Source organism: Pipistrellus hanaki, assembly GCF_964339955.1.
Source record: "Pipistrellus hanaki genome assembly, chromosome: 5".
NCBI lineage: Eukaryota > Metazoa > Chordata > Mammalia > Chiroptera > Vespertilionidae > Pipistrellus > Pipistrellus hanaki.
Genome location: NC_140507.1, coordinates 75,390,981 through 75,417,162, shown reverse-complemented (window position 1 = coordinate 75,417,162; position 26,182 = coordinate 75,390,981). Strand labels below are relative to the sequence as shown.

Sequence of the window (26,182 nt, the reverse complement as noted above, 5' to 3'; positions counted from 1 at the left end):
AGGAGAGACCAAAAACCAAAGAATGGTAAAAATCCTGAAGATAGCAATCACAAAAAACATTTTCTGACTATGAACATTGAACTTTCATTTAAAATCCAGATTACACAATCCTGTCATTTATACAGTGTTGAAAATATCTAAATAAAGGAACTATCTAGCTAGGATTGTAGTTGAATAAAAAAAGGTATATTTAGCTACTTCTTAATTTCTTAAAATTGGAATGATTTTTTTTTTCTTAAAGGAGGATGGGTGTTTCTCATTCTATATATATATTAAAGAAGTAGCTGTGATTTCTGTGATTATGTATTTGTTATCTCTAATGTTCCTGCTCCTCTGATACTTTTCAATGGAGAATCTGGACAGTAAAGTGTATATAGAAAGAGGTGAATAACATGGAACCAAAAAAGAAAGACAATAGTGTGGTGAAGGCCTGGGTATAAGGGCAGGGGGTTCTGGTAGGGTCAATGTTTGGGAGGGGGGAAGGGTACATCTGTAATTCTATCAACCATAAAAACAAGAAAATAAAAAAGAAACAGTTCTAATTAAATAGGATTTATCATATGAGAAATATTGATAAAGGTACTGGGACATATGACCTCATGGGTGAATAGCTTGAATACAGAACATGGTTACAATGCTGTGTGCTCATTTACTTATTTTCCTTTTCCCAATCCTCTTCTAAAGGTGTCCCGGCTACATAGAACCACAAAATCTAACACGTGTCTCACAATTCTTCCTCCTGGGTCTCTCCGATGACCTGGAACTGCAGCCTCTGCTCTTGGGGCTCTTCCTGTCCATGTACCTGGTTGCCGTGTTGGGGAACATGCTCATCATCCTGACTGTCAGCTCTGACTCCCACCTCCACACCCCCATGTACTTCTTCCTCTGCAGCCTGTCCTTGGCTGACATCGGTTTCATTTCTACCACTGTTCCAAAGATGATTGTGGGCATCCAGACTCACAGCAGAGTCATCTCCTATGGAGGCTGCCTGACACAGATGTCTTTCTTGATCCTTTTTGGATGTATGGATGGCATGCTTTTGACTGTCATGGCCTATGACCGGTTTGTGGCCATCTGTCACCCTCTGCACTATTCAGCCATCATGAGCCCATGCCTCTGCTGCTTCTTAGTTTTCATGTCATTTCTCATCAGCCTTTTGGACTCCCAGCTGCATACTTTAATTGTGTTACAACTTACCTGCTTCAAAGATGTAAACATTTCTAATTTCTTCTGTGATCCTTCTCAACTCCTTCATCTTGCCTGCTCTGACATCTTTACCAATAACATAGTCATGTATTTTGTTGGCGCCATTTCTGGTTTTCTCCCTATTTCAGGGATATTTTTCTCTTACTATAAAATTGTTTCCTCAATCCTGAGGGTTCCATCGAAAGGTGGGAAGTATAAAGCCTTTTCCACCTGTGGCTCTCACCTGTCAGTTGTTTGCTTATTTTATGGAACAGCTATTGGAAGTTACCTTGGATCAGCACTGTTGCCTTCCCCCAGGAAGGGTGTGGTGCCTTCTGTCATGTACACTATGGTCACTCCCATGCTGAACCCTTTCATTTACAGTCTGAGGAATAGGGACATTAAGAGTGCCCTATGGAGGCTCTACAGCAGAACAGACTACTCTTAACATCTCTACAGTCCCTTTTGGAGTGTAGTTGGAAAATCTAGCAAAACCAAACTTTTAGCCCAGTGAACACTGTTTCCTTAGTCAGACTGTGTTTAGTCTCATGGTTTTCATTCCTCTCCATGTTTCACATACGAACTTTACTTCTTTTGATTTGACTTTAATTGAATTGCAGGGTAATCTGGGATCTTTTGTACATCATTATAATTGCATAATAAATGCATTGACTCTGGTATCCACTTGAAATGTACAATTCTCTTAATAAATACTTAAACGTTACATCTCTCCCCATGGTTTTATTGCATTTTCCATACACATTTGCATCTGCCAAATCTATGTAATCAGGAAACTTCTGAGAATGCAGTTCACTGGTTTTTTAATTGTGGATTCTATTAGAAACCTCTGGGAGTTTCATCAATACTGATGACTGGGTCAGTTGGAGGAATTCCTCAAGACTGAGTAACAGTGGACTTAAGAGCAGCCCCTGGGGAATCAGAGACTCAACCCCTTCTCCTGTCTTTGGAATGTTCATTTTACTTGCCTACCCTTCTCCAGAAGCTAGCCCGTGACCTAGTTATGTTTTGTTGAGACCATCTAGATATTATACATCATTGAACTCAGTTAAGGCCTTTATTGTATATAAAGTTTTAAGATTTGGTGGGCAGGTATACAGATCTACTTTGTCTTGTGGCTGCCCAAGAGAAGCCTTGCATATAAATTCATTGGTTTATGAAAACTGCCATCTCCTGGAACTTTATTTGGAATATCCCTGCTTTGCATGGATGGGGGCTGGTTCATATTTCACCAGAAAGTTACTTCGATTGAGAACCAATAGAGTCTCCCTTTTCAAATATTAGTTGCGTGTGTATGCAGTGGTTTATTTCTGAGCTCTTAATTCTGTGCCATCAGTCTCTGTGTCCATTTTTAATCCATTCTTACATCCCATTGTGGCAATCCCTCCTCTTCTTTGCTTTTAGCTGTGTCTTTATGTCTAAGCTTTGCCAATCTCTGGGTGGAGTGAAATAAAACAGGTCTTTCAAATGGGGCAGTAAAAGGTTTGGTAAACTAGTTGTTTGCTCTGCTCTCCCTCCTTCCACCAGCTTAACAACTCTTTCTACTTTGGAGTTGCCTGTTGTTGCTGAGTAGCAAGGCCTGGATGATGGCATGATGCAGGAACTCTGACATTGCTCTTTGCTTCATTTTGTGTGGTTATTCTCAGGTGTTTTGTTCCACTGTGTTGTAGACGTTCCATAAGTGAACACTTGAGCTCTCCCAGATATGCTTTTGTTCATGGATCTGATTGTTGATCTTCCTTGGGCAACAGAGCCTGGTGTCTCCTACTGTGCCAACTGGATTTTGGCACATTTTCTTTTTATGAGTTAATGACAGACAGATCTCTAAATTCCTCCTCCAGAGTTCTCTAAGGCAGGAAGACTACATGAGTAGGATGTGGAAGGTTGCAAAGTACCATCATTTCCATACTCATGTTATCTATTGGAAAAACAACAACAATGAAATAGGCCTCAAACTCACTATATAAATTTTAGAATCTTTGGACACAAAGCTCAAGAAAAATTCATCCTGGAATAGGTTAAGTTCTTCTCATTACAGAAGTCAGAAGCCATTGGAGACAGTTGGTGAATGTGGGCACAGAATGGCTGCAGCTTGATGTGAGGGACCCTGGTGATGAAAAAAAAGCCAGGCTGGCTTTTTTGGATTGTGTGTCCTGAGAGAACATGGTGAGGTTAGCAAAAACACCAAAACAGAGGCAATTTTTACTCATGTGTCAGTTTATCTGCCAGAAATTTTGCCGAGAGATTGTGTGGTAATGGTTGTGGGCTATCTGGGAAGTAGAGCAATCTCTCCTGGGTTGTGGTGCTTAGAGACCAACGTTCTGATAGAGGGTGATGCCTGCATGGTGGGCAGATTCCAATATGCTCCAATGACATCTGCTCCTGTATTCATGCTTTATGGACACCCATCCTCTTGAGTGTGTCTTGGGCCTACTGACTGGTTTCAAAGAAAACATGGCAAAACTGATGAGATGTCACTTATGATATTAGGGTACAAAAAGGCTTTATATTCCTGGTCCTTGTCTCTTGTAACCTGTCCTAATGGGAGCCACAGCCATGCAGGAGCTTCCCTGAGAGAGGCCCATTAGGCAGAGGACTGAGGAAAGCTTATGGCCATCAGCCCACCAGGAACTCCTTCCTTTTAAAGTGAGTGCGATTGGAAATAGATCAACTCAGTCAAACTTTGAGGGGACTGCAGTGTTGTTAGTACTTTGATTGCACTCCTGCTTAATTTAAGAGAAAGTCAGTAGTGTTTTAGTGTACCCAAAACATCAATGAACAATGAAAATCAGAACTTGGACTGTCATTTAAATAAACAAATAATCTCTTACTTAACTCTGGGTGCTGAACACACAATACAATATACTAGTGACATATTTTAGAATAGTACATCTGAAACCTATGTAATTGTATTAATCAATGTCATCCACAATAAGTTCAAGAAAAGAAAAAAAAGAAGTGAAAAAGAGAGATCAGAAATACATAGTGCTGCAAAGAGCACCTGGCACACAGTAAACACCAATATACAATACTTATGTCTGTTAAAAGTAAAACCTAAAAAAGAGAAATAGGCTTTTCTTTTTTTAAAGACAGAAGTCATAATGAAGAAAATGGAAATAGTTTCTTATTAAAGAAGGCCTAATTGTTCCAAATTTACATGATTAATACAATGATTTTTCAGATGTCAAACTCAAAAAGTCATAACTTAAAAAGCCTGCTTCTATGTTAAGAATCTTGAATCTGGAAGTTAGAAGCAATGTGTACAGATGTGCTCTCTCCTGAGAAGAGGAAAGTCCCTGACCCTCCTACATACATTCACTATTCTCTATTTCCTCTTCGTTAATATTAGGCAGTCCTCAGAGGCTAGTTAAACATGGGCCAACCTCACTAATTATGAACCCTCAAGGCCGTACAGGCTTCCAGTCCCAGTTAAGAGTCATGTGTGTGGCTCTTCCTCCCAGAATTGAAACTTGCTTGCTTCAGGAGGTCCATGGCTGAGTCTGTCTTCACAACAGTCCTGAGAACAGAGCCTCAGCCTTGTCATTACCAGGAAAGAGAGGGCAGTGGATCCAAAGTCCTAGGTCATAACTGAGCAAAAAGACAACACAAACCAGTGAGTAGCAAGGGATATAGTGGATGTAGGGGGAGTTATGGAGAAATTTGTTTCCTCGTTAGCAAGGCAGCAGGAAAGCTGAGATAGCCAGATGGGAGGGCATTGATAAGCAAAGTTACAGCTCAGAGGCCTGTGAAGTTTATGTTATTCTTTCCATTTGGGGATTTTAGAACTCTGATTCAGAATTCTGCACTTCTCCACTACCATTCCTACCTTCCAAAGTCATTGCCCATCCCAGAGGGGGAACCAGTAGTCTTCATTCCCTAAGCATTTTAGTATGATCATGAATCCTCTGGTTAAGATCATGATTCAGAGCTCTGAGTTATGTAGCTTCTATTGTCACCTGCATAATACCCTCAAAATCAGGGTATACAACTATTGTTATTTTAGATTTGAAAAAGGAAAAAAATATTCCTATTAAATTTGTACCCAGGTTCTTGGGCAAAAAAGGTGGAGTCAGATTTGGAGAGTGAGATGCTATTCACAGAACACAGGGTGCAGAACAGTGTTTTTCTATACAATTTAGGTTCACATGGCTATTGAACTCTTGAAATGTGGCTAGTTTAAACTGAGATGTGCTATCCTTAGATTAGTAAAATACCGGATTATGAAGATGTATAAGAAAAGACTAAAATATCTCAATTGTGTATATTGGTAAAACTATGTTTTTTGTATAATAGGTTAAATCAAATATGAAAATTAATATAAACCCCCAAAAAACTTTTGGCCAACCTACTCAGTCTATCCTGTCTGTTTTCAGGTCACTCCAGGCAGCATGCCTGTGGGGAAGCAACTGAATCTCATTTATTACTGATTGCCCAGCACCCACACCGTGGTTGGCACAGAGTAGGCAACTAACACAAACAAAATATTTACCCAAACTGTGAAATACTGATTACAAGGTGTTAGTGTACAATAATAAAGAATCGTCCATAAGCTGACACACACTGGCAGGGATGGTGTGTGACTAAAGAAATGAATGAGATTCATCATTTTCCTCCAAGCACCCTTCCCAGAATGACTAATTGAAACAGATGAGGGGGTTTGAGAACTTCTGATTTGTAGCTAATTTGGACTGAAGTCTGTTTTTATCTTATTTATTTTGCTCTTTAGATTGTACATACAAGTGAAATCATATGGTATTTTTGTATCTCTGTCTGACTTACTTCACTTAGTATAATACCCTCTAGGTCCATCTATTCTGTCAGTAAAGGTGAGATTCATTCTTTTTTACAGACAGGTTATTACATAGTTCTTTTTTTAGTTAGTATTACATAGTTCTTATTGCATGCTTATAAATACTACAAGTCAAAAAAAAGTAATCACTGCATTTGGATAAAATAAAGTACATTTAACTGTTTATTATTAGCCTTGAATTAATAAGGACAATAATGAAGACCACTTTGTTAATAGCAAGGGGATACTTCTCTTTTTTTTCTTTCCTATTTTGTACTAGTACTGATAGGCTAGTTCGTGCTTATGGATTTATAAACCTCTAAACAACCATACTCCTCTCATTGATTCATTATTTCCAAAGTGAAGCATGCAGTAATAGGCTCATGGAGAAAAATGCAATAAGCAAAGAGTGCTAAGAAGAATGTTGGTCATAACCAAGAAATATTACTAAACAGGCATGGTCCTTTAGTGTGAAAACTATGAATTGCTTAAATTCAAAATATTGACACACTAATGTTCTTGTTGCTCTCATCTATTTTCTCAAAGGTGTCAGTGTTATGTGGAGCCCCAGAATCAAACAGGTGCATTGGAATTCCTCCTCCTGGGCATCTCAGATGATCCGGAACTACATTCTCTAACGTTCAGCCTGTTCCTGTCCATGTACCTTGTCACTCTGCTGGGGAATCTGCTTATCATCCTGGCCATCGGCTCTGACTCCCATCTGCACACCCCCATGTACTTCTTCCTCTCCAACCTGTCCATGGCTGACATTGGCTTGTCTTCTACCACTGTCCCAAAGGTGATTTCAGACATTCAAACTCAGAGCAGAGTCATCTCCTATGCTGGCTGTTTGACTCAGTTGTCTTCTTTAAATTTTTTTGGATATTTGGACAGTGCACTCCTAACTGTGATGGCCTATGATTGGTTTGTTGCTGTCTGTTATCCCCTGCACTACCTGGATATCATGAATCCCCGTGTCTGTAGCCTGCTGCTTCTGGTGTCCTGTTTGATCAGCCTTTTGGAATCCCAACTGCACTGCTTGATGATTTCACAGCTTTCCTTTTGCACAAACATGGAAATTCCTCATTTCTTCTGTGACCCTCCTCAACTTCTCCAGCTTGCTTGCAATGATACCTCTACTAATAAAATATTACTCTATTTTATAGTAGCCATCTTTGCTGGTATTCCAGTCTCAGGTATCTTTTTCTCTTACTATAAAATTGTTTCCTCCATTCTGAGAATCTCATCGTCAGGTGGAAAGTACAAAGCCTTCTCCACCTGTGGTTCTCACCTGTCAGTTGTTTGTTTATTTTATGGAACAGGCCTTGGTGTGTACCTCAGTTCTACTGTCTCACATTTTCCCAGGAAGGCTTCTGGAGCCTCTGTGGTGTATGCTGTGGTCACCCCTATGCTGAACCCTTTCATCTACAGTCTGAGGAACAGGGACATGAAGATGGCCTTGCAGCGATTCCTCAACAGAATAGCCTAGTCTTAATACATGGGCCATTTGGAGATTTTTTCTAATTTATTAATTTATTTATAATTAATTTTATGTGTGGATTAGAAATGACTAAAAAAGTGGTAGTTGGCAAATGTATGTTTTTGGTCATACCATTATTGTAGCTTACTGTTTTCAGTCCTCTTGATCTATTTTGTCTAATAATAATTTATTTGGGCACATCTTTGATGGGATTAAGGGAGTATTCTTGGATCCTATGTATGTCAAACTCGATGCACAATTTAATCCTATTACAATATGGAGTTTCTGTATTTGTTGCCTATGATCCTGTCATCCTATAGAAATTCATCTCTTTTTTAATGTGAATGTTATATATGACTCAACCATCTTACTGTCCATGCTATTTTTCATTAAACTTAGGCTTTAATTAAATCTATTATTGCAGGTGTGTGAGAGAATGTGTGTCACGGATTTTAAATCTAGGAAGCATCTGAGAAGCTTTAAAAATCTTCATGCCTGAGTCCATTAGCCATACATAAAGATATAACTGAATTAGAGTGAAAAGAAGAAAATGTTTTTTTAACAATAGCCCAGGTGAATCTAATCCTTATTGAGACCTAGCCGAGAACTCCTGAATTTGGTCTTACCTTTTATTTAAAAATGACTGGCAGTTAGGGGCGACCAGGCTAGCAGGGGAGGGTAGTTGGAGATGACCGGGCTAGTATGGAAAAGCAGTTGGGGGCGATTGGGCTGGCAGAGGAGCAATTAGGCATAGATCAGGCTGACAGGCAGAAGCAGTTTCAGATTGTGAGAGGGAGCAAGCCTAAACTGGCTGTCAGACATCCCCCAAGGGGTCTCAGGTTGGAGAGGGTGCAGGCTAGGGTGAGGGACACCCACCCCAGTGCATGAATATCCTTCACCGGACCTCTCTCACCAATGATGAGTAAATAATTGGCTGATTCCTCCAGCCCTTATGGATGTGAATGCTACCGCAGTGGCTACATATGTGTCTTCTTTCTTTGTGGTATATGCATCAGAAGGTCCCTGTTTTCCTGCCATCCCTGAGGAGAAACCCCAAGTTCTTCTCACATACAAGGCAGGAGAAGGGATGCAGATTCATTGATACTCCTTGCTCATGCTCCAGCAGAGATGCAGGCCACCCCAGTAAGTGCTATGGGAGAAGGAACAGATTGGAATAAATAGGTGAGATGGCACCAATATGCAAAATTTCACAAGTTTGTGTTCTTGGTTCTGGTGGGGGTGCAAGACTTTCAGAGTTCACCTTTCATCCTCATTGGTTCTGGATCTGGTTGGCATCTTTTTCAGCATACCAGAAAGTGAATCTCTCTAAACTTGCCCCTAAGCACCTCAAAATGATCATGAAGGTAATGGTGAGAAGGGTGACATTAACCATAACATCAAGCACTTTTATTGGGTGCTCCCTAAGTGCTAGGCTCTGAAATATGTGTTTTATGTATTTTGTTTGGTTTCATCTGTGTAATCTCTTCTGAATTAAAAGGGCAAACATTATTATTTTTTACATAAAAAAGAAAGGAGCATAGCATTTTATGTAACTGGAAACAGATCATGGGTTAGTAAGAACTGAAGCCAGGTTTGTATCTGTGCAGTGTGACTCCAGATTCAGGATATCTGGCCAGTTTTCTCTTAGGCCAATCCAAAGAGTCATTTCATTTCTCTCCTCATCCTAACAGGAAAACCATACTTACTATTGTCTTCTCTATGGAGTCTTCTGGTAGACTACAATGGAGAGCAGAAGGCCACATTTGCTGCATCAACTACAAAAGAGATGGCTGAGACCATAGACAAAGGTCATAGGAAGAAGTGGCACATGATAATTTAGGCCGGATAATTTGGTCCCTGTCTTGTCCTTGCTCCTGGATTTCACATCAACTGTCCTCTTCTTCCTCCATTCTTATAACCAATCTACTCAATTTCAAAAGGAGACAAAATCAGTCTTTTTAAAATATATACTTTTTCAAATTTTAGAGAGGAAGTGGGGAGAGATAGAAACATCATTGATGAGAGAGAATCATTGATTAGCTGCCTCCTGCACAACCCCTACTGGGGATTGAGCCTGCAACCTGGGCATGTGCCCTTGGGACCCTTCAGTCTTCAGGCCAATGCTCTATCCAATGGGCAAAATATGCTAGGGCCCAAGTCAGAATCTTTGGGACCATTCCTATTTAGGATACTCAAAGCAGTTCAAAATGTGCCTCAGAGATACCTGTGGTGAAAATCTCTATACCTCAGCTTAAAATTTCAGAAAGTTGGGGCACAATGAAGTTTAGTGCATGAGACTTCAGAGAATGAACATTTAATTTTGAATTCCTTCTGCTCTACTTATTATTAGTGTGCTACTGGGAAAGTTCTTAATGTCTTTGTAATGTGGGATTGTCCTCCTTATTGATTCTCAGTAGACACAACTTCACTGAATAAGGTTTAAACAAATAATTTATGCCCACTTTGTAATAAATAAGTGATTGATGCATACCGTAAGGGTGTACTTAATTTACAGTTTCCCTACATCCCTGACATGACCTTTAATTTTGTTTTTGCAAATACATCCTTAGAATATCAAGGGAAGTGACTGAGTGTCATTTATTTTTGATCCCTACACAATCCTATACCTCATGGGCAGACAGAAGGCATCAAAAAACAAAAAATCTCCCTTAAATATTGAATAGGCTCTTCCATTGTTCATTCCAATATGACCTTCCAAGCCAGTGTTTCTTTCCTTTTCTAGAATGTCCCATAGGAATAGAGAGAAAATAAAATAGTGTTTGTTTGTGTCTATGTCATCGGCTTTTTATGACAACTGTTAATTTCCATGTGGTAGTATATATATTATTCAAATACTGAATATCCTTTGAAAGGAGTCTTCATAAATGTAAAGATAGAGGCAGAAAAGAAGGGGGTAGTAAATGTTATTGCTGAGCTGAGGTACATTTCAGGTTTCATGTCATTCCATGCACTAGTGACTTGATTGAGTCAGGAGAGGGATTAACCTTTCCGCTATAACATGGCATTACATTTTTGGAATTGTATTTTATTAGTAAGCACACTACCCTAATAATGATTGAAATACTTTGTTAAAAAATGATCAAACCTGTCTTGACTTCCAAAGTTCCCTTAGGTGCCACACGTGGTCTAGAGATGAATGTTAGACTGGCCATTTCCAAGAAGGAACGCAAGCACAGAGATACTTAGATTTCCATACACCCAACGAGGAGGGAGTAAAAGATTCAGGACTCAAACTCAATCTCCATATTCCCACACCAGGGCACTGTCACCTCCACTTTAGCTAAGGAGTGGTTCATTCAATCCTACTTGGTCCCCAATGGGAAATGGAGGTTGAACAACTGATTTATACCCATTTGGTTTAGTGTGAATTAGGAAATGTGTCAGGAGCCATAATGTCACAAACACTGAGGATTTTATGGTTTTCTATAAATAGTCATGCGTTATACAGTCCAATTTTTAAATCCAAAATGGAAAATAAATTGCTATGAAGATGAAAATTTCATGTTGTGCTCTCATGGAATGATTATTATGATACAGATTTCAAAAATACTTTCAAATGCAAAGCTTTCTAATAAAAGGTCTGGACTGGCGGAGGTCAATGGGGAAAAAAGTGTGACATTTGTAATACTTTCAACAATAAAGATAAATTAAGATTTAAAAAGATACATGTTGGGAAGGATGTGGAGAAAAGGGAACCCTGGTACACTGTTGGTATAAATAAATATCCTACATTCATTATAAGAAACAATATGGAGGCTCCTCAAATTTTTTTAAACTAGTACTAATTGAAAAACAACTTCCAACTGACGTTTAAAGAACAACTCTCATGCCTGAGTAATCATTATTTCTATGAAGGAGAGACCGAAAACCAAAGAATGATAAAAGTCATGAAGATAACTAGCACATAAAAAATATTTTCTGATTATGAACATTCAACTTTCATTTAGAATCCAGATTACACAATCCTGTCTTTTATAAGTGTTGAAAATACTCAAAATATAGGAATTAACTAACTAGCATTCTATTGGAATAAAAGAATGTATTTGTAGCTATTTCTTAATTTCTTATAATTAGAATAATTTTTATTTCTTAAAGGGGAATGGTGTTTCTCTTTCTCTCTCTCTCTCTCTCATATATATATTAAAGAAGTAACTTGGGAAGAAATTGAAGCAGTCATCAAAAAGCTTCCAGCAAACAAAAGCCCAGGGCCAGATGGCTTCACAGGAGAGTTTTACCAAATATTTAAGGAAGAACCAAAACCTATCCTCCTCAGACTATTCAAAAAAATTCAAGAGAAAGGAACACTTCCAAACTCCTTCTATGAAGCCAGCATCACCCTAATACCAAAACCAGATAAAGACAACACAATGAAAGAGAATTATAGGCCAATATCCCTCATGAATATAGATGCCAAAATCATCAACAAAATTCTCGCAAATCGGATCCAGCAGTACATCAGGAAGATCATACACTATGACCAAGTAGGAATTATTCCGGGAATGCAAGGATGATACAATATCCACAAATCAGTAAACGTGATACATCACATAAACAAATTGAGGGATAAATATCATATAGTCATAACAATCGATGCAAAAAAAAGCTTTTGATAAAATCCAACACCCTTTCCTGATAAAAACTCTCAACAAGGTGGGAGTACAAGGATCATACCTCAACATAATAAAAGCTATATATCATAAACCCACAGCAAACATCATACTCAATGGGCAAAAACTAAAATCATTCCCTCTAAGAACAGGAATAAGACAAGGATGCCCACTCTCCCCACTCCTGTTTGACATAGTACTGGAAGTACTAGCCATTGCAATTAGACAACAAGAGGAAATAAAAGGCATCCAAAATGGAAAAGAAGAAGTAAAGTTGTCCTTATTTGCAGATGACATGATATTGTACATCAAAAACCCCAAAGATTCCATCAAAAAACTAATTGACTTAATGAATGAATTTGGCAATGTAGCAGGATACAAAATTAACGCCAAGAAATCTATGGCATTTCCAACAGTGAACTTACAGAAACAGAGACTAAAAAAGCAATCCCATTTACCATTGCACCAAAACAAATAAGATACCTAGGAATAAACTTAACTAAGGAAGTAGAATACCTATATGGGGAATACTTCTTGACACTGAAAAAACAGATAGAGGAAGATATAAACAGATGGAAGAACATTCCATGATCATGGATTGGTAGAATCAACATCATCAAAATGTCCATATTTCCCAAAGGAAATTTTAAATTCAATGCACTTCCCATTAAAATATCAACGGCATACTTCACAGACCTAGAAAGAACTCTCCAAAAATTCATCTGGAACATAAAAATACCCCGAATAGCGATAGCAATCCTGAGAAAGAAGAATAAAGTAGGAGGGATCTCAATACCAGACTTCAAGCTGTATTACAAAGCCACTGTTCTCAAAACGGCCTGGTATTGGCACAAGAACAGACATATAGAACAAATGAATAGAATTGAGAACCCAGATATCAACCCAAACCTCTATACTCAATTAATATTTGACAAAGGAGGTAAGAACAAACAATGGAGTCAAGACAGTTTCTTCAATAAATGGTGTTGGCAAAATTGGACAGACACTTGCAAAAAAATGAAACTAGATCACCAACTTACACCATACACAAAAATAAACTCAAAATGGATACAGGACTTAAACATAAGATGAGAAACCATAAAAATAATAGAGGCATCCACAGGTAGGAAAATCTCTGACATACCAAAAGAACTTCTTTACTGATACTACCCCTAGAGCAATGTAAGCTAAAGAGAAAATAAACAAATGGGACTACATCAAAATAAAAAGCCTTTTTACTGCAAAAGAAACCATCAACACAACGACAAGAAAGCCCACTGTATGGGAAAACATTTGCAAATGTTATCACTGATAAAGGTATAATCTCCAACATTTATAGAAGCTTATACAACTTAATGAAAGGAAAATGAATGATCCAATTAAAAAACGGGCAATGGACCTAAATAGAATATTTTCAAAAGAAGACAGAAGGAAGGCCAAGAGGCACATGAAAACATGCTCAAAGTCACTAATTATCAGAGAGATGCAAATCAAAACAACAATGCAGTACCATCTCACACCTGTCAGAATGGCCAACATCAACAAATCAACAAATAAGTGTTGGCAAGGTTGCGGAGAAAAAGGAACCCTCGTGCACTGCTGGTGGGAATGCTGACTGGTGCAACCACTGTGGAGAACAGTATGGAGCTTCCTCAAAAAACTGAAAATGGAACTCCCATTTGACCCAGTAATCCCACTTCTAGGAATATATCCTATGAAACCAGAAACACCAATCAGAAAGGAAATAAGCACCCCTATGTTCATAGCAGCAAAATCTACAATAGCTAGGATTTGGAAACAGTCTGGGTGCCCATCAGCAGATGATTGGATCAAAAACTATGGTACATCTACACAATGGAATACTATGCTGCCATAAAAAGAAGGAATTCTCATCATTTGCAGCAACCTGGATGGAATTGGAGAACATCATGCTGAGTGAAATAAACCAGTCATTGAAAGAGAAACACCACATGACCTCACTCATTTATGGATAATAAAGAACATTATAAACTGATGAACAAAACGATAGATACAGAGAGGGTAAAGCAACAAACAGACTGCCAAATTACAGCGGTGAGGATAGGAAGATATGGGGGAGATAAGAGATCAACAGAAGGACTTGTATGCATGTATCAATATATAAGCAAAACCAATGGACAAAAAACTCTGGGGGGGGGGGAGGCATATATGGGCCTGGGGAGGCAATGGAAAGATATGTACAAATATAATACCTTAATAAAAATAAATAAGTAAATGAATAAATAAATAAATAAATAAATAAATGTAAAACCTAAAATAGACAGATAGACTTTTCCTTTTAAAGACAGAAGTCATAATGAAGAAAATGGAAATAATTATTGGTTCTTATTACAGAAGGACTAATGTCCCTAATTTACATTTTTAACATAATGATTTTGCAGATGTCAAAGTCAAAAGGTCATAACTTGAAAAATGTCTGCATTCTAAATTAATATTATTGAAATTGGAAGTCAGAAGCAAAGTGTACAGATGTGCTTTCTCATGAGAAGAGGGAAGTTGCAGACCTTTCTACATACATTCACTATTCTCTTTTTTCTCTTTGTTAATAGTAGGAAGTCCTCAGAGATTAATTAAACCTGGACCAACTTCACTAATTATGAGTTCTGTGCATTGAACCATCAAGGCCATACAGGCTGCTAGTCCCAGTTAAAAGTCATATGTGTGGCTCTTCCTCCAGAATTGAGAACTGCTTTAGGAAGTCCATGCCTAAGTCTGTCTTCACGCCAGTCCTGAGAACAGAGCCTCAGCCTTCTCATTACCAGGCAGGAGAGGGCAGTGTATCCAAACTTTTAGGTCATGACTCAGCAGAGAGACAACACAAACCAGTGAGTAGCAAGGGATATGGTGGATGGAGGGGAAATTATGGAGAAACTTGTTTCCTCATTAATGAGGCAGTCGAACAGCTAAGATAGCCAGATGTGAGGGCATCAATAAGCAAAGTTACAGCTCAGAGGCCTATGAAGTTTATGTTATTCTTTCCATTGGGGGGTTTAGAACTCTCATTCAGAATTCTGCACTTCTCCACTACATTCCTATCTTCCAAAGTCATTTCCTATACCAGAGCAGGACCTGAAGTCTTCATTCCCTAAGCATTCCAGAATGACCATGAATGCTGTGGTTATGATCATGGTGTTGATTAAGATAGTCACCTAATATCAAAAAACACCCTTGAAGGTTTCCTTGTGCCAGATTCAGAGCTCTGTGTTATGTAGCTTCCATTTTCACCTGCATGATACCCTCATTATCAGGGTATACAAATATTATTTTAGATTTGAGGAAAAGAGCAAAATATTCCTATATAATCTGTTCCCAGATTCCTGGAGTCAGATATGGATAGTGAGATACTATTCACAGAACACAGGGTACAGAACAGTGTATTTCTCTACAATTTAGGTTCAAATGGCTATTGAGCTCTTGAAATGCGGCTAGTCCAAACAGAGATGTGCTGTTCTTCTATTATTAAAACATCGGATTTTGAAGACATTGAAGAAAATATTAAAAAAAATATGTCTCAATTGTGTATATTGGTGAAACTATGTTTTTGGTATAATGGGTTAAATCAAATATGGAAATTAAAATAAATCAAAAAGAAAACATTTGGGCAACCTACTCAGTCTATCCTTTCTCTTCCCAGGTCACTCCAGGCAGCAGGCCTGTGGGGAAGCAACTGAGTCGCATTTATATCTGATTGTCCAGCACCCACACTGTGGTTGGCACAGAGTAGGCAACTAACACAAACAAAACATAGACACAGGTTGTGAAATACTGATTACATATTGTTAGTGTACAATAACACAGCATCTTCCATAAGCTGACACACACTGGCAGTTTTGCTGCCTGGGGTTCATTACCTCCAAGGATGGTGTGTGACTAAAGAAATGAATGAGATTCATCATTTTCCACCAAGCACCCTTCCCAGAATGACTAATTGAAACGGAATGGGGGGCTTTGAGAACTTCTGATTTGTAGCTAAGTTAGACTGCAGTCTGTTTTTATTTTGCTCTTTAGATTTTGCATACAAGTGAAATCATATGGTATTTGTGTATCTCTGTCTGACTTATTTCATTTAGTATAATACCCTGTAGGTCCATCAATTCTGCCACACACAAAAAATGGACTCAACGGTTTATTACATAATTCTTATCATGTGGTTATAAATACTACAAGTCAAATTAATCATACAGCACTTGGATAAAATAAAGTACATTTAACAGCTTATCAGTGTCCTTGAACAAATAAGGACAATAATAAAGAGCATTTTTGTTAAGAAAGATCGATAGTTCTTATTCCTTTTATTTCTTTCTTAGGAGGGTACTGATAAGCTTGTGTGTGCTTATGGATTTATAAATCTCAAAATAACCTTACTCCCCTTATTTATTCAGCCAATTCTTTCCAAACTGATGCATTCAGTAATAGACTATGGAGAAAAATGCAATATGAAAAGAATTCTAAGAAAAATGTTTGTCATAACCAATAATATTATTAAAGGGTGAAAACTATGAATTGCTTAAATGCAAAATACTGATACACTAATCTGTATGTATCCTTTATACCAGCTCTGATGTATTTTCTCAAAGGTGTCTCTGCTTTGTGGAGCCCCAGAATCTAACAGGTGCATTGGAATTCCTCCTTCTGGGCTTCTCAGATGATCCGAAACTACAGTCTCTAACATTCAGCCTGTTCCTGTGCATGTACCTGGTCACTCTGCTGGGGAATCTGCTCATCATCCTGGCCATCGGCTCTGACTCACATCTGCACACCCCCATGTACTTCTTCCTCTCCAACCTCTCCATGGCTGACATTGGCTATTCTTCTACCACCGTCCCAAAGGTGATTGTGGACACTCAAACTCATAGCAGAGTCATCTCCTATGCTGGCTGCCTGACTCAGTTGTCTTCTTTAAATTTTTTTGGATGTTTGGACAGTGCACTCCTATCTGTGATGGCCTATGATCGGTTTGTTGCTATCTGTTATCCCCTGCACTACCTGGATATCATGAACCCCCGTGTCTGTAGCCTGCTGCTTCTGGTGTCTTGTTTGATCAGCCTTTTGGAATCCCAACTGAACTGCTTGATGATTTCACAGCTTTCCTTTTGCACAAACATGGAAATTCCTCATTTCTTCTGTGACCCTCCTCAGCTCCTCAAGCTTGCTTGTAATGATACCTCTACTAATAAAATATTACTGTATTTTATCGGAGCAATCTTTGGTGGCATTCCAGTCTCAGGTATCCTTTTCTCTTACTATAAAATTGTCTTCTCCATTCTGAGAATCTCATCGTCAGGTGGAAAGTACAAAGCCTTCTCCACCTGTGGTTCTCACCTGTCAGTTGTTTGTTTATTTTATGGAACAGGCCTTGTGTTGTACCTCAGTTCTGCTGTCTTAGATTTTCCCAGGAAGGCTGCTGGAGCCTCTGTAGTGTATACTGTGGTCACCCCTATGCTGAATCCATTCATCTATAGTCTGAGAAACAGGGACATCAAGATGGCCTTGAAGCGATTCCTCAACAAAATACTCTAGTCTTAATACATGGGCCATTGGAGATTTTTTATTATTCATCTATTTATAATTAATTTTATCTATGGAGTAGAAATGACTCAAAACCAAACATTGGTAATTTGCAATCAAACCTTTTTGGTCAGACCATTTTTGCAGCTTATGGTTTTCCTTCCACTTGATCTATCATGTCTAAAAATAGTTTAGTTGGGTACATCGTTGGTAGTATTAAGGGAGTATTCTGGTATCCTTTGTATGTCAAAATCACCACCCAATTAAATTCTATTACAATATAGAATTTTATGTATTTGTTACCTATGACTCAGGCATCCTGTGAAATTCACAACTCTTTTTTTAATGTGCATGTTATATATGATTCTCAATCATTTCACTGTCCATGCTATTTTTTTGTATCCATACTCATTTTCATAAAACTTAGGCTTTAGTCAAATCTATTATTGCAGGTGTGTGAGAGAATGTGTGTCACTGATCTTCAGTCTAGGAAGAATCTGATGTGCTTTAAAAATCTTTGTGCCTGACTCCAATAATCATACATTAAGAATTAATTGAATTGGAGAGTGAAAGGGTATAATATTTTAACAGTAATCCAGGTGGTTTTAATGTGTATTTAGATATGTTCAAGAACTGCTGAATTTTATCTGATCTTTTATTAAAAAAGGACTTGTATGTCTTTGGTTATTTACTATTGATGATCAGATACTAAAGATCTTAAAGTGATCAGAGCTCAAAAGTACCATATAGGAAAGGGCTTGCCTTGGTAACAGTGAGTTTTCCTTCACTCACCCTCTGAGTAATGTCTTTTTTTACATATCTCTTCTTTCCACACTCCACAGCTGTCTCTCTGTATTTGATATTAAGCTATAGTTTTTTTGCACCAAACTTACCCTTCTATACTTTCAGTTCTTACGCTGTGGTGTGGCCTCTGATTTCCCACCTGTCTTCTCTTTAGATTCTTCCAGTAATTGTCAATAAGAGAAAATGTTCTTCCAACCATTTTCCTTGCCACTTAGCCTATGTAGTTGTCACTACATCTAAAGGTTATGACATTATATTACCATGTTTTTTCATTTATGCCTTACATCTTTCAAAAACTATTTAATCATACCTATATTCAACTATCTCCATTTAAAATGACTAGTGTGGCTACTCTCTCCTTACCGAACATTCACCGATAACTCATAATATGGGAATAAAGCTATGTCATGATATACCATTGGAAGAATTTAAAGTGAGCTCAGGTATAGAAGGCAATTGTAATGTTATGTGTGGGTCAGGCACATACAATTGAGGTTTAAATAATGGTATGATATTTCCAATGGCTGTGTGATTCTGATTGTGCCTGTAGATTTTTAAGTTTCCCAAGTCATTATGAATGAACTTAACTCTATTTTCATTTACAGTACTCAAGGATAGCAAAGGACCATGTCCTCAGCAAAGGGAACATTTTTCCTTTCACTGGTAACCAGGTCCTTAGGATTCCACTTTGTAACCAACATTCCTTCTCTGTAATCATGGACAATCTGTCCTTGATCTCCTATTGTCTAATTCTATATGGGAGGCATACATGCACTGGTTGGGTCCCCAGCAGCTGCTAGCTGCTGGCCAGGACCTCCCTCCCTTCCCCTGGGCAGCCACACCACCATTTTGAATTCTCGGTGGAAGGGGTAATTTGAATACTATGTTCTTATCATATAGGATACTTATGTATCTTTACACATATTAATTTTCCAGAAAAATACTATACATATTTGGAGAGTTAGAAGCCTGAGCTTTCTGAGAAACTATCCAATAACTCATTTAATTTAAGCACTATACTATATGTTCTACCAGCCTTACTCAGTGAATTGAATATCTAATTGGCTCTGTGTACTATTACACTTTTACTCCTACCATAGCATTCTTAAAGGTACAACACTCACATCTCCTTCTTCACTTTTCTATACTCTTGTCCTTTGCTTATTTGGAATCCCCAAAGTTTTCCTCTGCCATTTAGAAACACACACATAATTAGCATACTTGTCTTTATTAAGATAGGAGGTGCTTCACCCTTTCTGGCATAAAACGGCTTTACCTATTTGGAATTGTATTTAATTAGTAAGCACACTATCCTAATAATGATTGAAATCCTTTTAAAAAAATGATCAGAACTTACTTGACTTCCACACTTCCCTCACACCCCATACTGGGTCTAGAGATGAAGGTTTGACTGGCCATTTCAAAAAAGGAATACAAGCTCAGAGATTCTGAGATTTCCACACACTCCACATGGAGAGAGTGAAAGATTCAGGACTTAAAATCAATCCTCTTATTCCGGTAGCAGGGCATCATTACCTCCACGTTATCTAAAGAGTGGTTCCTCCAAACCTATGTGATCCCCAGTGGAAAGGGAGGGAGAAGAACTGATTCACCTCCTCTTGTTTCAGAGGTTTCACTTGTGAATTAGGAAATGTGTCAGTGATTTACAGGGGCCATTATGTCACAAACATTGTGAATTCTATGGTTTTCTATATATAGTCATGCATTGTACAGTCCAATTTTGAAATCCAAAATGGAAAATAAATTGCTATGAAGATGAAATTTTCATGTGGAGCTTTCATGGAGCACAAGAGACTTGGTTGGAAAGTTGTAAGGGGGACCTTTTGATAAAAGGGAAGTGTGTGGAAGGCTGCCTTCTGTGTTCATTGGCATTCCAACCTGAAGGAGATTTAGGGGAGAGTGGGAGGCAGCACCTCTAATTATTCCTTGCCTTTTTCAAACAAGTCTGTGTGCATTCAAACCCCTGGTTGTTTCCTGGAATCCTTAATCTGAATCTCTGGCTGTTCATGCCTAGAGGACAATGTAAACATATATATCCTCCCAAGATTACTCACCCTATTGATAGTATCTAAAGATAAAAATTCTAGTAAAGGCCTAATGAGGCAGGCAATAGAGGTTGCTCTGGCCATTAGAGCCAGGGAGCCCCTTAGCCCTCTCTTTCATAATCAAACTAGTTCAGAGGCTGCTGATTAGCAAAGGCACCAATTATAAGAATGGGAATCAGACATCCCTTGAGGGTCCCAGATTGGAGAGGGTGCAGGCTGGGCTGAGAGACACCACCACCACCTCACCACCGGTGCATGAATTTCATGCACCAGTACTCTAATATATATATATATATATATATATATATATATATATATATATATATATATATATATATATATATATATATATGAAGTAGCTGTGTTTTCTTGTGATTATGGCTTTGTTATCTCTAATATTCCTGCTCTTCTGATACTTTTCTTTTTTAATTTAATAAATCTTTATTGTTCAGATTATTGCAATTGTTTCTCCTTGTTTCCGCCATAGCTCCCCTCCACCCTGTTCCCACTTCTCTCTCTGCCCTTACCTCCCCCCCCCCCCCCCCCACTATCCTCATCCATAGGTGTATGATTTTTGTCCAGGCTCTTCCTGTACCTTCCACACACCTTTCCCTCTGTGAATTATCAATCCACTCTCATTCTATGCCCCTGATTCTATTATATTCATCAGTTTATTCTGTTTCTCTGATTTTTTATTTGCTTGATTTTTAGATTCACTTGTTGATAGATATGTATTTGTTGTTCATAATTTTTATCTTTTTTCTTCTTCTTCCTCTTCTTAAAGAATACCTTTCAGCATTTCATTTACTACTGGTTTGTTGGTGGTGAACTTCTTTAGCTTTTTCTTATCTGTGAAGCTCTTTATCTGACCTTCAATTCTGAATGATAACTTTTCTAGGTAGAGTAATCTTGATTGTAGATTCTTGCTGTACATCACTTTGACTATTTCTTGCACTCCCATCTGGCCTGCATACTTTCTGTTGAAAAATCAGCTGACAATCCTATGGGTGCTCCCTTAGAGGTAATTAACTGTTTTTCTCTTGCTGCTTGTAAGATTCTCTCTTTGCCTTTTACCCTTGGCATTTTAATTATGTTGTTTCTTGCTGTGGTCCTCTTTGGATTCCTTTTGTTTGTAGTTCTCTTGGCTTCCACCAGGTGGGGGAAATTTTTGGTCATTATTTCTTCAAATAGATTTTCAGTATTTTGATCTCGCTCTTCTTCTGGCACCCCCATAATTCTGATGTTACACTTGAAGTTGCTCCAGAAACTTCTTATACTATCTCCAAATTTTTTTTAATTCTTTTTTCTTTTTGCTTTCCCAGTTGAGTGTTTTTTGCTTCTTTGTATTTCAAATCATTGACTTGATTATTGTGTTTCTCTAGTCTGTTGTTGGGTCTCTGTATAATATTTTTAATTTCAGTCAGTGTATATTTAATTTCTAGTTAGTCCTTTTTCATATCCTAGAGGGTCTTGTTAAATTTATCAGACTTTTTTTAAGGAAATTCTTGAAAAACCTTATAACCATGGTTTTGTACTCTATATCCAGTCATTCATTTTCTTCCATTTCTTTCATTTGTGACCTGTTTCCTTGCCTCCTCATTTTTGCTGCTCCCCTGAATTAGTAGGGTGGCTTTATGTGCTTGGTGTCCTATATGGTTCAATGGGTCAGCCTCCCACTTACCTGAGGTGGGCACTGGTGGTGCACCCCTTTGTGGACTGTGAGTTCAGCCTTGTTGAATTTAAGTCTTGATTGTTGTGGGGTCACTGGGAGGAATTGACCTCCAGGCCAATTGGCTGTGAGGACCCTCTGTGTCTATAATGGAATAATTGCTGTGCTGGAGACACACTTATGGGGCAGGACTTATTTCAGTGGGGCTTTGGTGCTCACTGAGTCTGCCTCTTGAAAGTGTCCCTTATTAAAGTAGTTGAAATCTGGTGTTGTCTCACACAGACCACTAGATACACTAGCTTCTGTATCTCCAATGGGGTGTAAGTCAGCTACTGTCTGAGGTCACCCAGCAGAAGTTACAGCAAGAATTAGTTTTCTCCTCCTCTGCTTTGGAGTTTGGAGGTTTTGAAGCTATATGACTGGAGTTTCAGTTAGTTTGGTTAAGCTGTGATAGGGCAGGCCATTTATATGCAAAAGCCACTGTGTGGAGCTTGAGTGTGTTTGTGGATTGTGCAGGGTGGAGTCTCATGGCATCATTAGGCTTGGGCGTGGCAAAGAGCAATGACTGCTAGTCAGCCTTCTCTGTGCTTGCACGTTTCCAAGTCCCCGATCCAACACTCCAGTGCAGTAAACCAGTGTTTTTCAACCTTTTTTGGGCAAAGGCACACTTGTTTCATGAAAAAAATCATGAGGCACACCACCATTAGAAAATGTTAAAAAATTTAACTCTGTGCCTATATTGACTATATATAAAGTAATTCTCTTGAATAGGAATCAAATAAACACAAAGAAAGTATTTTATAATTACTTTATTATGAAATATTAAGTAAACAAAATAGTGAAAAATTATAAAATTCTTGTCTTGTCTGCACCTACGGCACACCAGGCAACATCAGTGTGCCGCGGAACAGCGGTTGAAAAACGCTGCAGTAAACAATGATTATTTGGCACACCTCTGAAATAAAGTCAATCTCATTTTCCAACCAATGGCCAACAGTCCAGCCTTTTCCCGTAGGAGTTTGGGTCCCTAGCATCTCCCCAGAAACTGGATTTCATAGTAATTGGGAGCTTGTCTCCTTAAAGGTTGAAAAGCAGCAGCACATTCAATTGCCCACCACCAGCCCACTTCGCATGCCTCTGTACCTCAGCTTTTCAGCGGTTATGTACGTCTCAATGCTCTTTTCTCTTTCCTTTTAGTTGTAGAACTTCCACTCAGCCAGTTTTCCCGTGGTTCTCGGTGATAGACGTTTTGTCTTTTAGTTGTTGTTTTGAAATTGTTGTGTGAGACAGCAGTTTAGGTGTTTACCTTTGCCGCCATCTTGGTTTCTTCCCCAATCTGGTAATTTTAAGAGGTGTCAAAATGTCCTCTGCAGTGCAAAAGGACATAATGTTATGCCTCAATAGCATCCAGAGGCTGGTCACATCTTTGGTTTGCGAAGAACAGTCATCTTGAAAACAGTGTCCCTCTGGTCTCCACCAAAATATGGAGCAATCAAGGGGCCTGAAAATGAGTCATGCTGCAGGAGACGATGATGCAGGAGTCAGAATGCAGAAACCAGAATTTGAGCAAGAACCTAGAGGAACCAGTTAATTTTCTGAAAGCAGAAGAGCTATTGTGATGCCTGGGTATGACCTCCCTGCTTCAGACTGAAATGCAGGGTGGTTTTCAGAACTGATACATTGTGTACTCTTTCCTTGCTTCCTCATTTGGCTTTTATCTGGCTTTTTAAAAGGACACTGTAGAGGAAAATGATGCTGGATTTCCTCTGAATGCAATTTTTCCCTTCCTCCTCCACCCTCCATTAAAATTCAACCTGCTTTCTTGGAGGAAAGTAAGCAATGACTCCTCTGATACTTTACAATGGAGTTTCTGGACAGTAAAGTGTATATAGAAAGAGGTGAATAACATGAAAATCAATAAAGAAAGACAATAGTGTGGTGAAGGCCTGGGTCTGGGGGCAGAGCAGGCTGCAAGTGTCAATGTGGGGGCGAGGAGAAGGGTATATACGTAATGCTTTCAACAATAATTTTTTTAAAAAAGAACAGTTCTAATTAAATAGGATTTTTTCATACTGAGATATATTGGTAAAAATACTTGGATATATGACATCAGGGGTGAATAGCTTGAATACAGAATATGGTTACAATGCTGTGTGCTCATTTACTTATTTTTCTTTTCCCAATCCTCTTCTGAAGATGTCCTAGCTACCTAGAACCACAATATCTAACACATGTCTCACAATTCTTCCTCCTGAGTCTCTCTGATGACCTGGAACTGCAGCCTCTGCTCTTGGGCTCTTCCTGTCCATGTACCTGGTTGCCATGTTGGGAAACATGCTCATCATCCTGACTGTCAGCTCTGACTCCCACCTTGACACACACATGTACTAATTCCTCTGCAACCTGTCCTTGGCTGACATTGGTTTCATTTCTACCACTGTTCCAAAGATGATTGTGGGTATCCAGAATCACAGCAGAGTCATCTCCTATGGGGGCTGCCTGACACAAATGTCTTTCTTGATCCTTTTTGGATGTATGGATGGCATGCTTTTGACTATCATGGCCTATGACCAGCTTGTGGCCATCTGTCACCCTCTGCACTACTCAGCCATCATGAGCCCATGCCTCTGCTGCTTCTTAGTTTTCATGTCATTTCTCATAAGTCTTTTGGACTCCCAGCTGCAAATTTAATTGTGTTACAAATTACCTGCTTCAAAGATGTAAACATTTCTAATTTCTTCTGTGATCCTTCTCAAATCCTTCATATTGCCTGCTCTGACACCTTCACAAATAACATAGTCATATATTTTGTTGGCATCTCTGGTTTTCTCCATATCTGAAGGACTTTTGTTCTAACTATTAAACTGTTTTCTCCATTCTGAGAGTTCCATCAATAGATGCGCAGTATAAAGCATTCTCTATCTGTGGTTCTCACCTGTCAGTTGTTTGCTTATTTTATAGAACAGCTATTGGAGGTTACCTTAGATCAGCACTGTTGCATTACCCAGGAAGGATGAAGTAGCCTCGGTCATGTACACTGTAGTCACCCCCATTCTGAAATGAACCCTTTCATTTACAGTCTGAGGGACAGGGACATTAAGAGTGCCCTTTAGAGGCTCTACAGCAGAAAAGACTACTCTTAATATCTCTGCTATCTCTTTTGGAGTGTATTTGGAAAATCTAGTAAAACCAAACATGTAGACCAGTGAACACTGTTCCCTTAGTCATATTGTGTTTAATCTCATGGGTTTCATTCCTCTCCATGCTTCACATATGAACTTTATTTCTTTTGATTGACTTTAATTGAATTGCAGAGTAAAGTGGGATCCTTTATCCATCATCATAATTGCATAATACCGTGTTTCCCCGAAAATAAGACATCTTCTGTAAATAAGACCTAGCGCATGGAAAGATATGACATCCACTAAAAATAAGATCTAGCTCAACTTTGGGAGAAAAAATTAATATAAGACTGTCTTATTTTTGGGGAAACAGGGTAAATGCATTGATTCTGGTATCCAGGTGAAATGTACAGTTCTCTTAGTAGATACTTAAATGTTACATCTTTCCCCATAGCTTTACGGTATTTTCCATACACATTTTGCTTTTTTCCAATCTATGTATTCAGGTAATTACTGAGGATGCAATTTACTGTTTTTTAATTATGGATTTTATTGGAATCCTCTGGGGAGTTTTATATATAAATATGACTGGGTCAGTGAGAGGAGGTCATCACGATGTGACTGCCAGTGAACCCAAGACCTGCTCGTGGGGATCAGAGACTTTCTGGGAATGTTCAGTTCACTTGCCTACCCTTCTCCAGAAGATGAACCAAAGATATACACGTGAGCTTGTTACATTTTTTTTCAGACTAGTTAGATGTTATATATCACTGAACCTAGTCAAGGCCTTTATTGTTTATAAACTTTTAAGATTTGGTGAGAAGGTATATCGATCTACTTGTCTTGTAGCCACCTAAGACGAGCCTTACTATAA

General features: G+C 38.5%; 2 protein-coding genes and 1 pseudogene across 3 annotated transcripts; all 3 read left to right on the top strand.

Annotated features, from left to right (window-relative positions):
* Nucleotides 1–706: 706 nt before the first annotated feature.
* LOC311622583 (olfactory receptor 7E178-like) lies at nt 707–17,659 on the top strand (the record flags this gene model as incomplete). Its single annotated transcript, XM_084883836.1, has 2 exons — nt 707–798; nt 16,816–17,659. Exon 2 carries the CDS (start codon nt 16,829–16,831, stop codon nt 17,657–17,659), a length of 831 nt encoding a protein of 276 aa, XP_084739962.1. The 5' UTR covers nt 707–798; nt 16,816–16,828.
* LOC311623560 (olfactory receptor 7E178-like) lies at nt 725–7,481 on the top strand (the record flags this gene model as incomplete). Its single annotated transcript, XM_084885758.1, has 2 exons — nt 725–783; nt 6,638–7,481. The coding sequence occupies exon 2, from the start codon at nt 6,651–6,653 to the stop codon at nt 7,479–7,481; it is 831 nt and encodes a 276-aa protein (XP_084741884.1). The 5' UTR covers nt 725–783; nt 6,638–6,650.
* Nucleotides 17,660–23,715: 6,056 nt separating the features above from the next.
* On the top strand, nt 23,716–25,299 carry LOC311623352 (olfactory receptor 7E24-like; annotated as a pseudogene). Its single transcript has 2 exons — nt 23,716–23,801; nt 24,383–25,299. The product of its transcript is annotated as an olfactory receptor 7E24-like (transcript).
* Nucleotides 25,300–26,182: the final 883 nt, after the last annotated feature.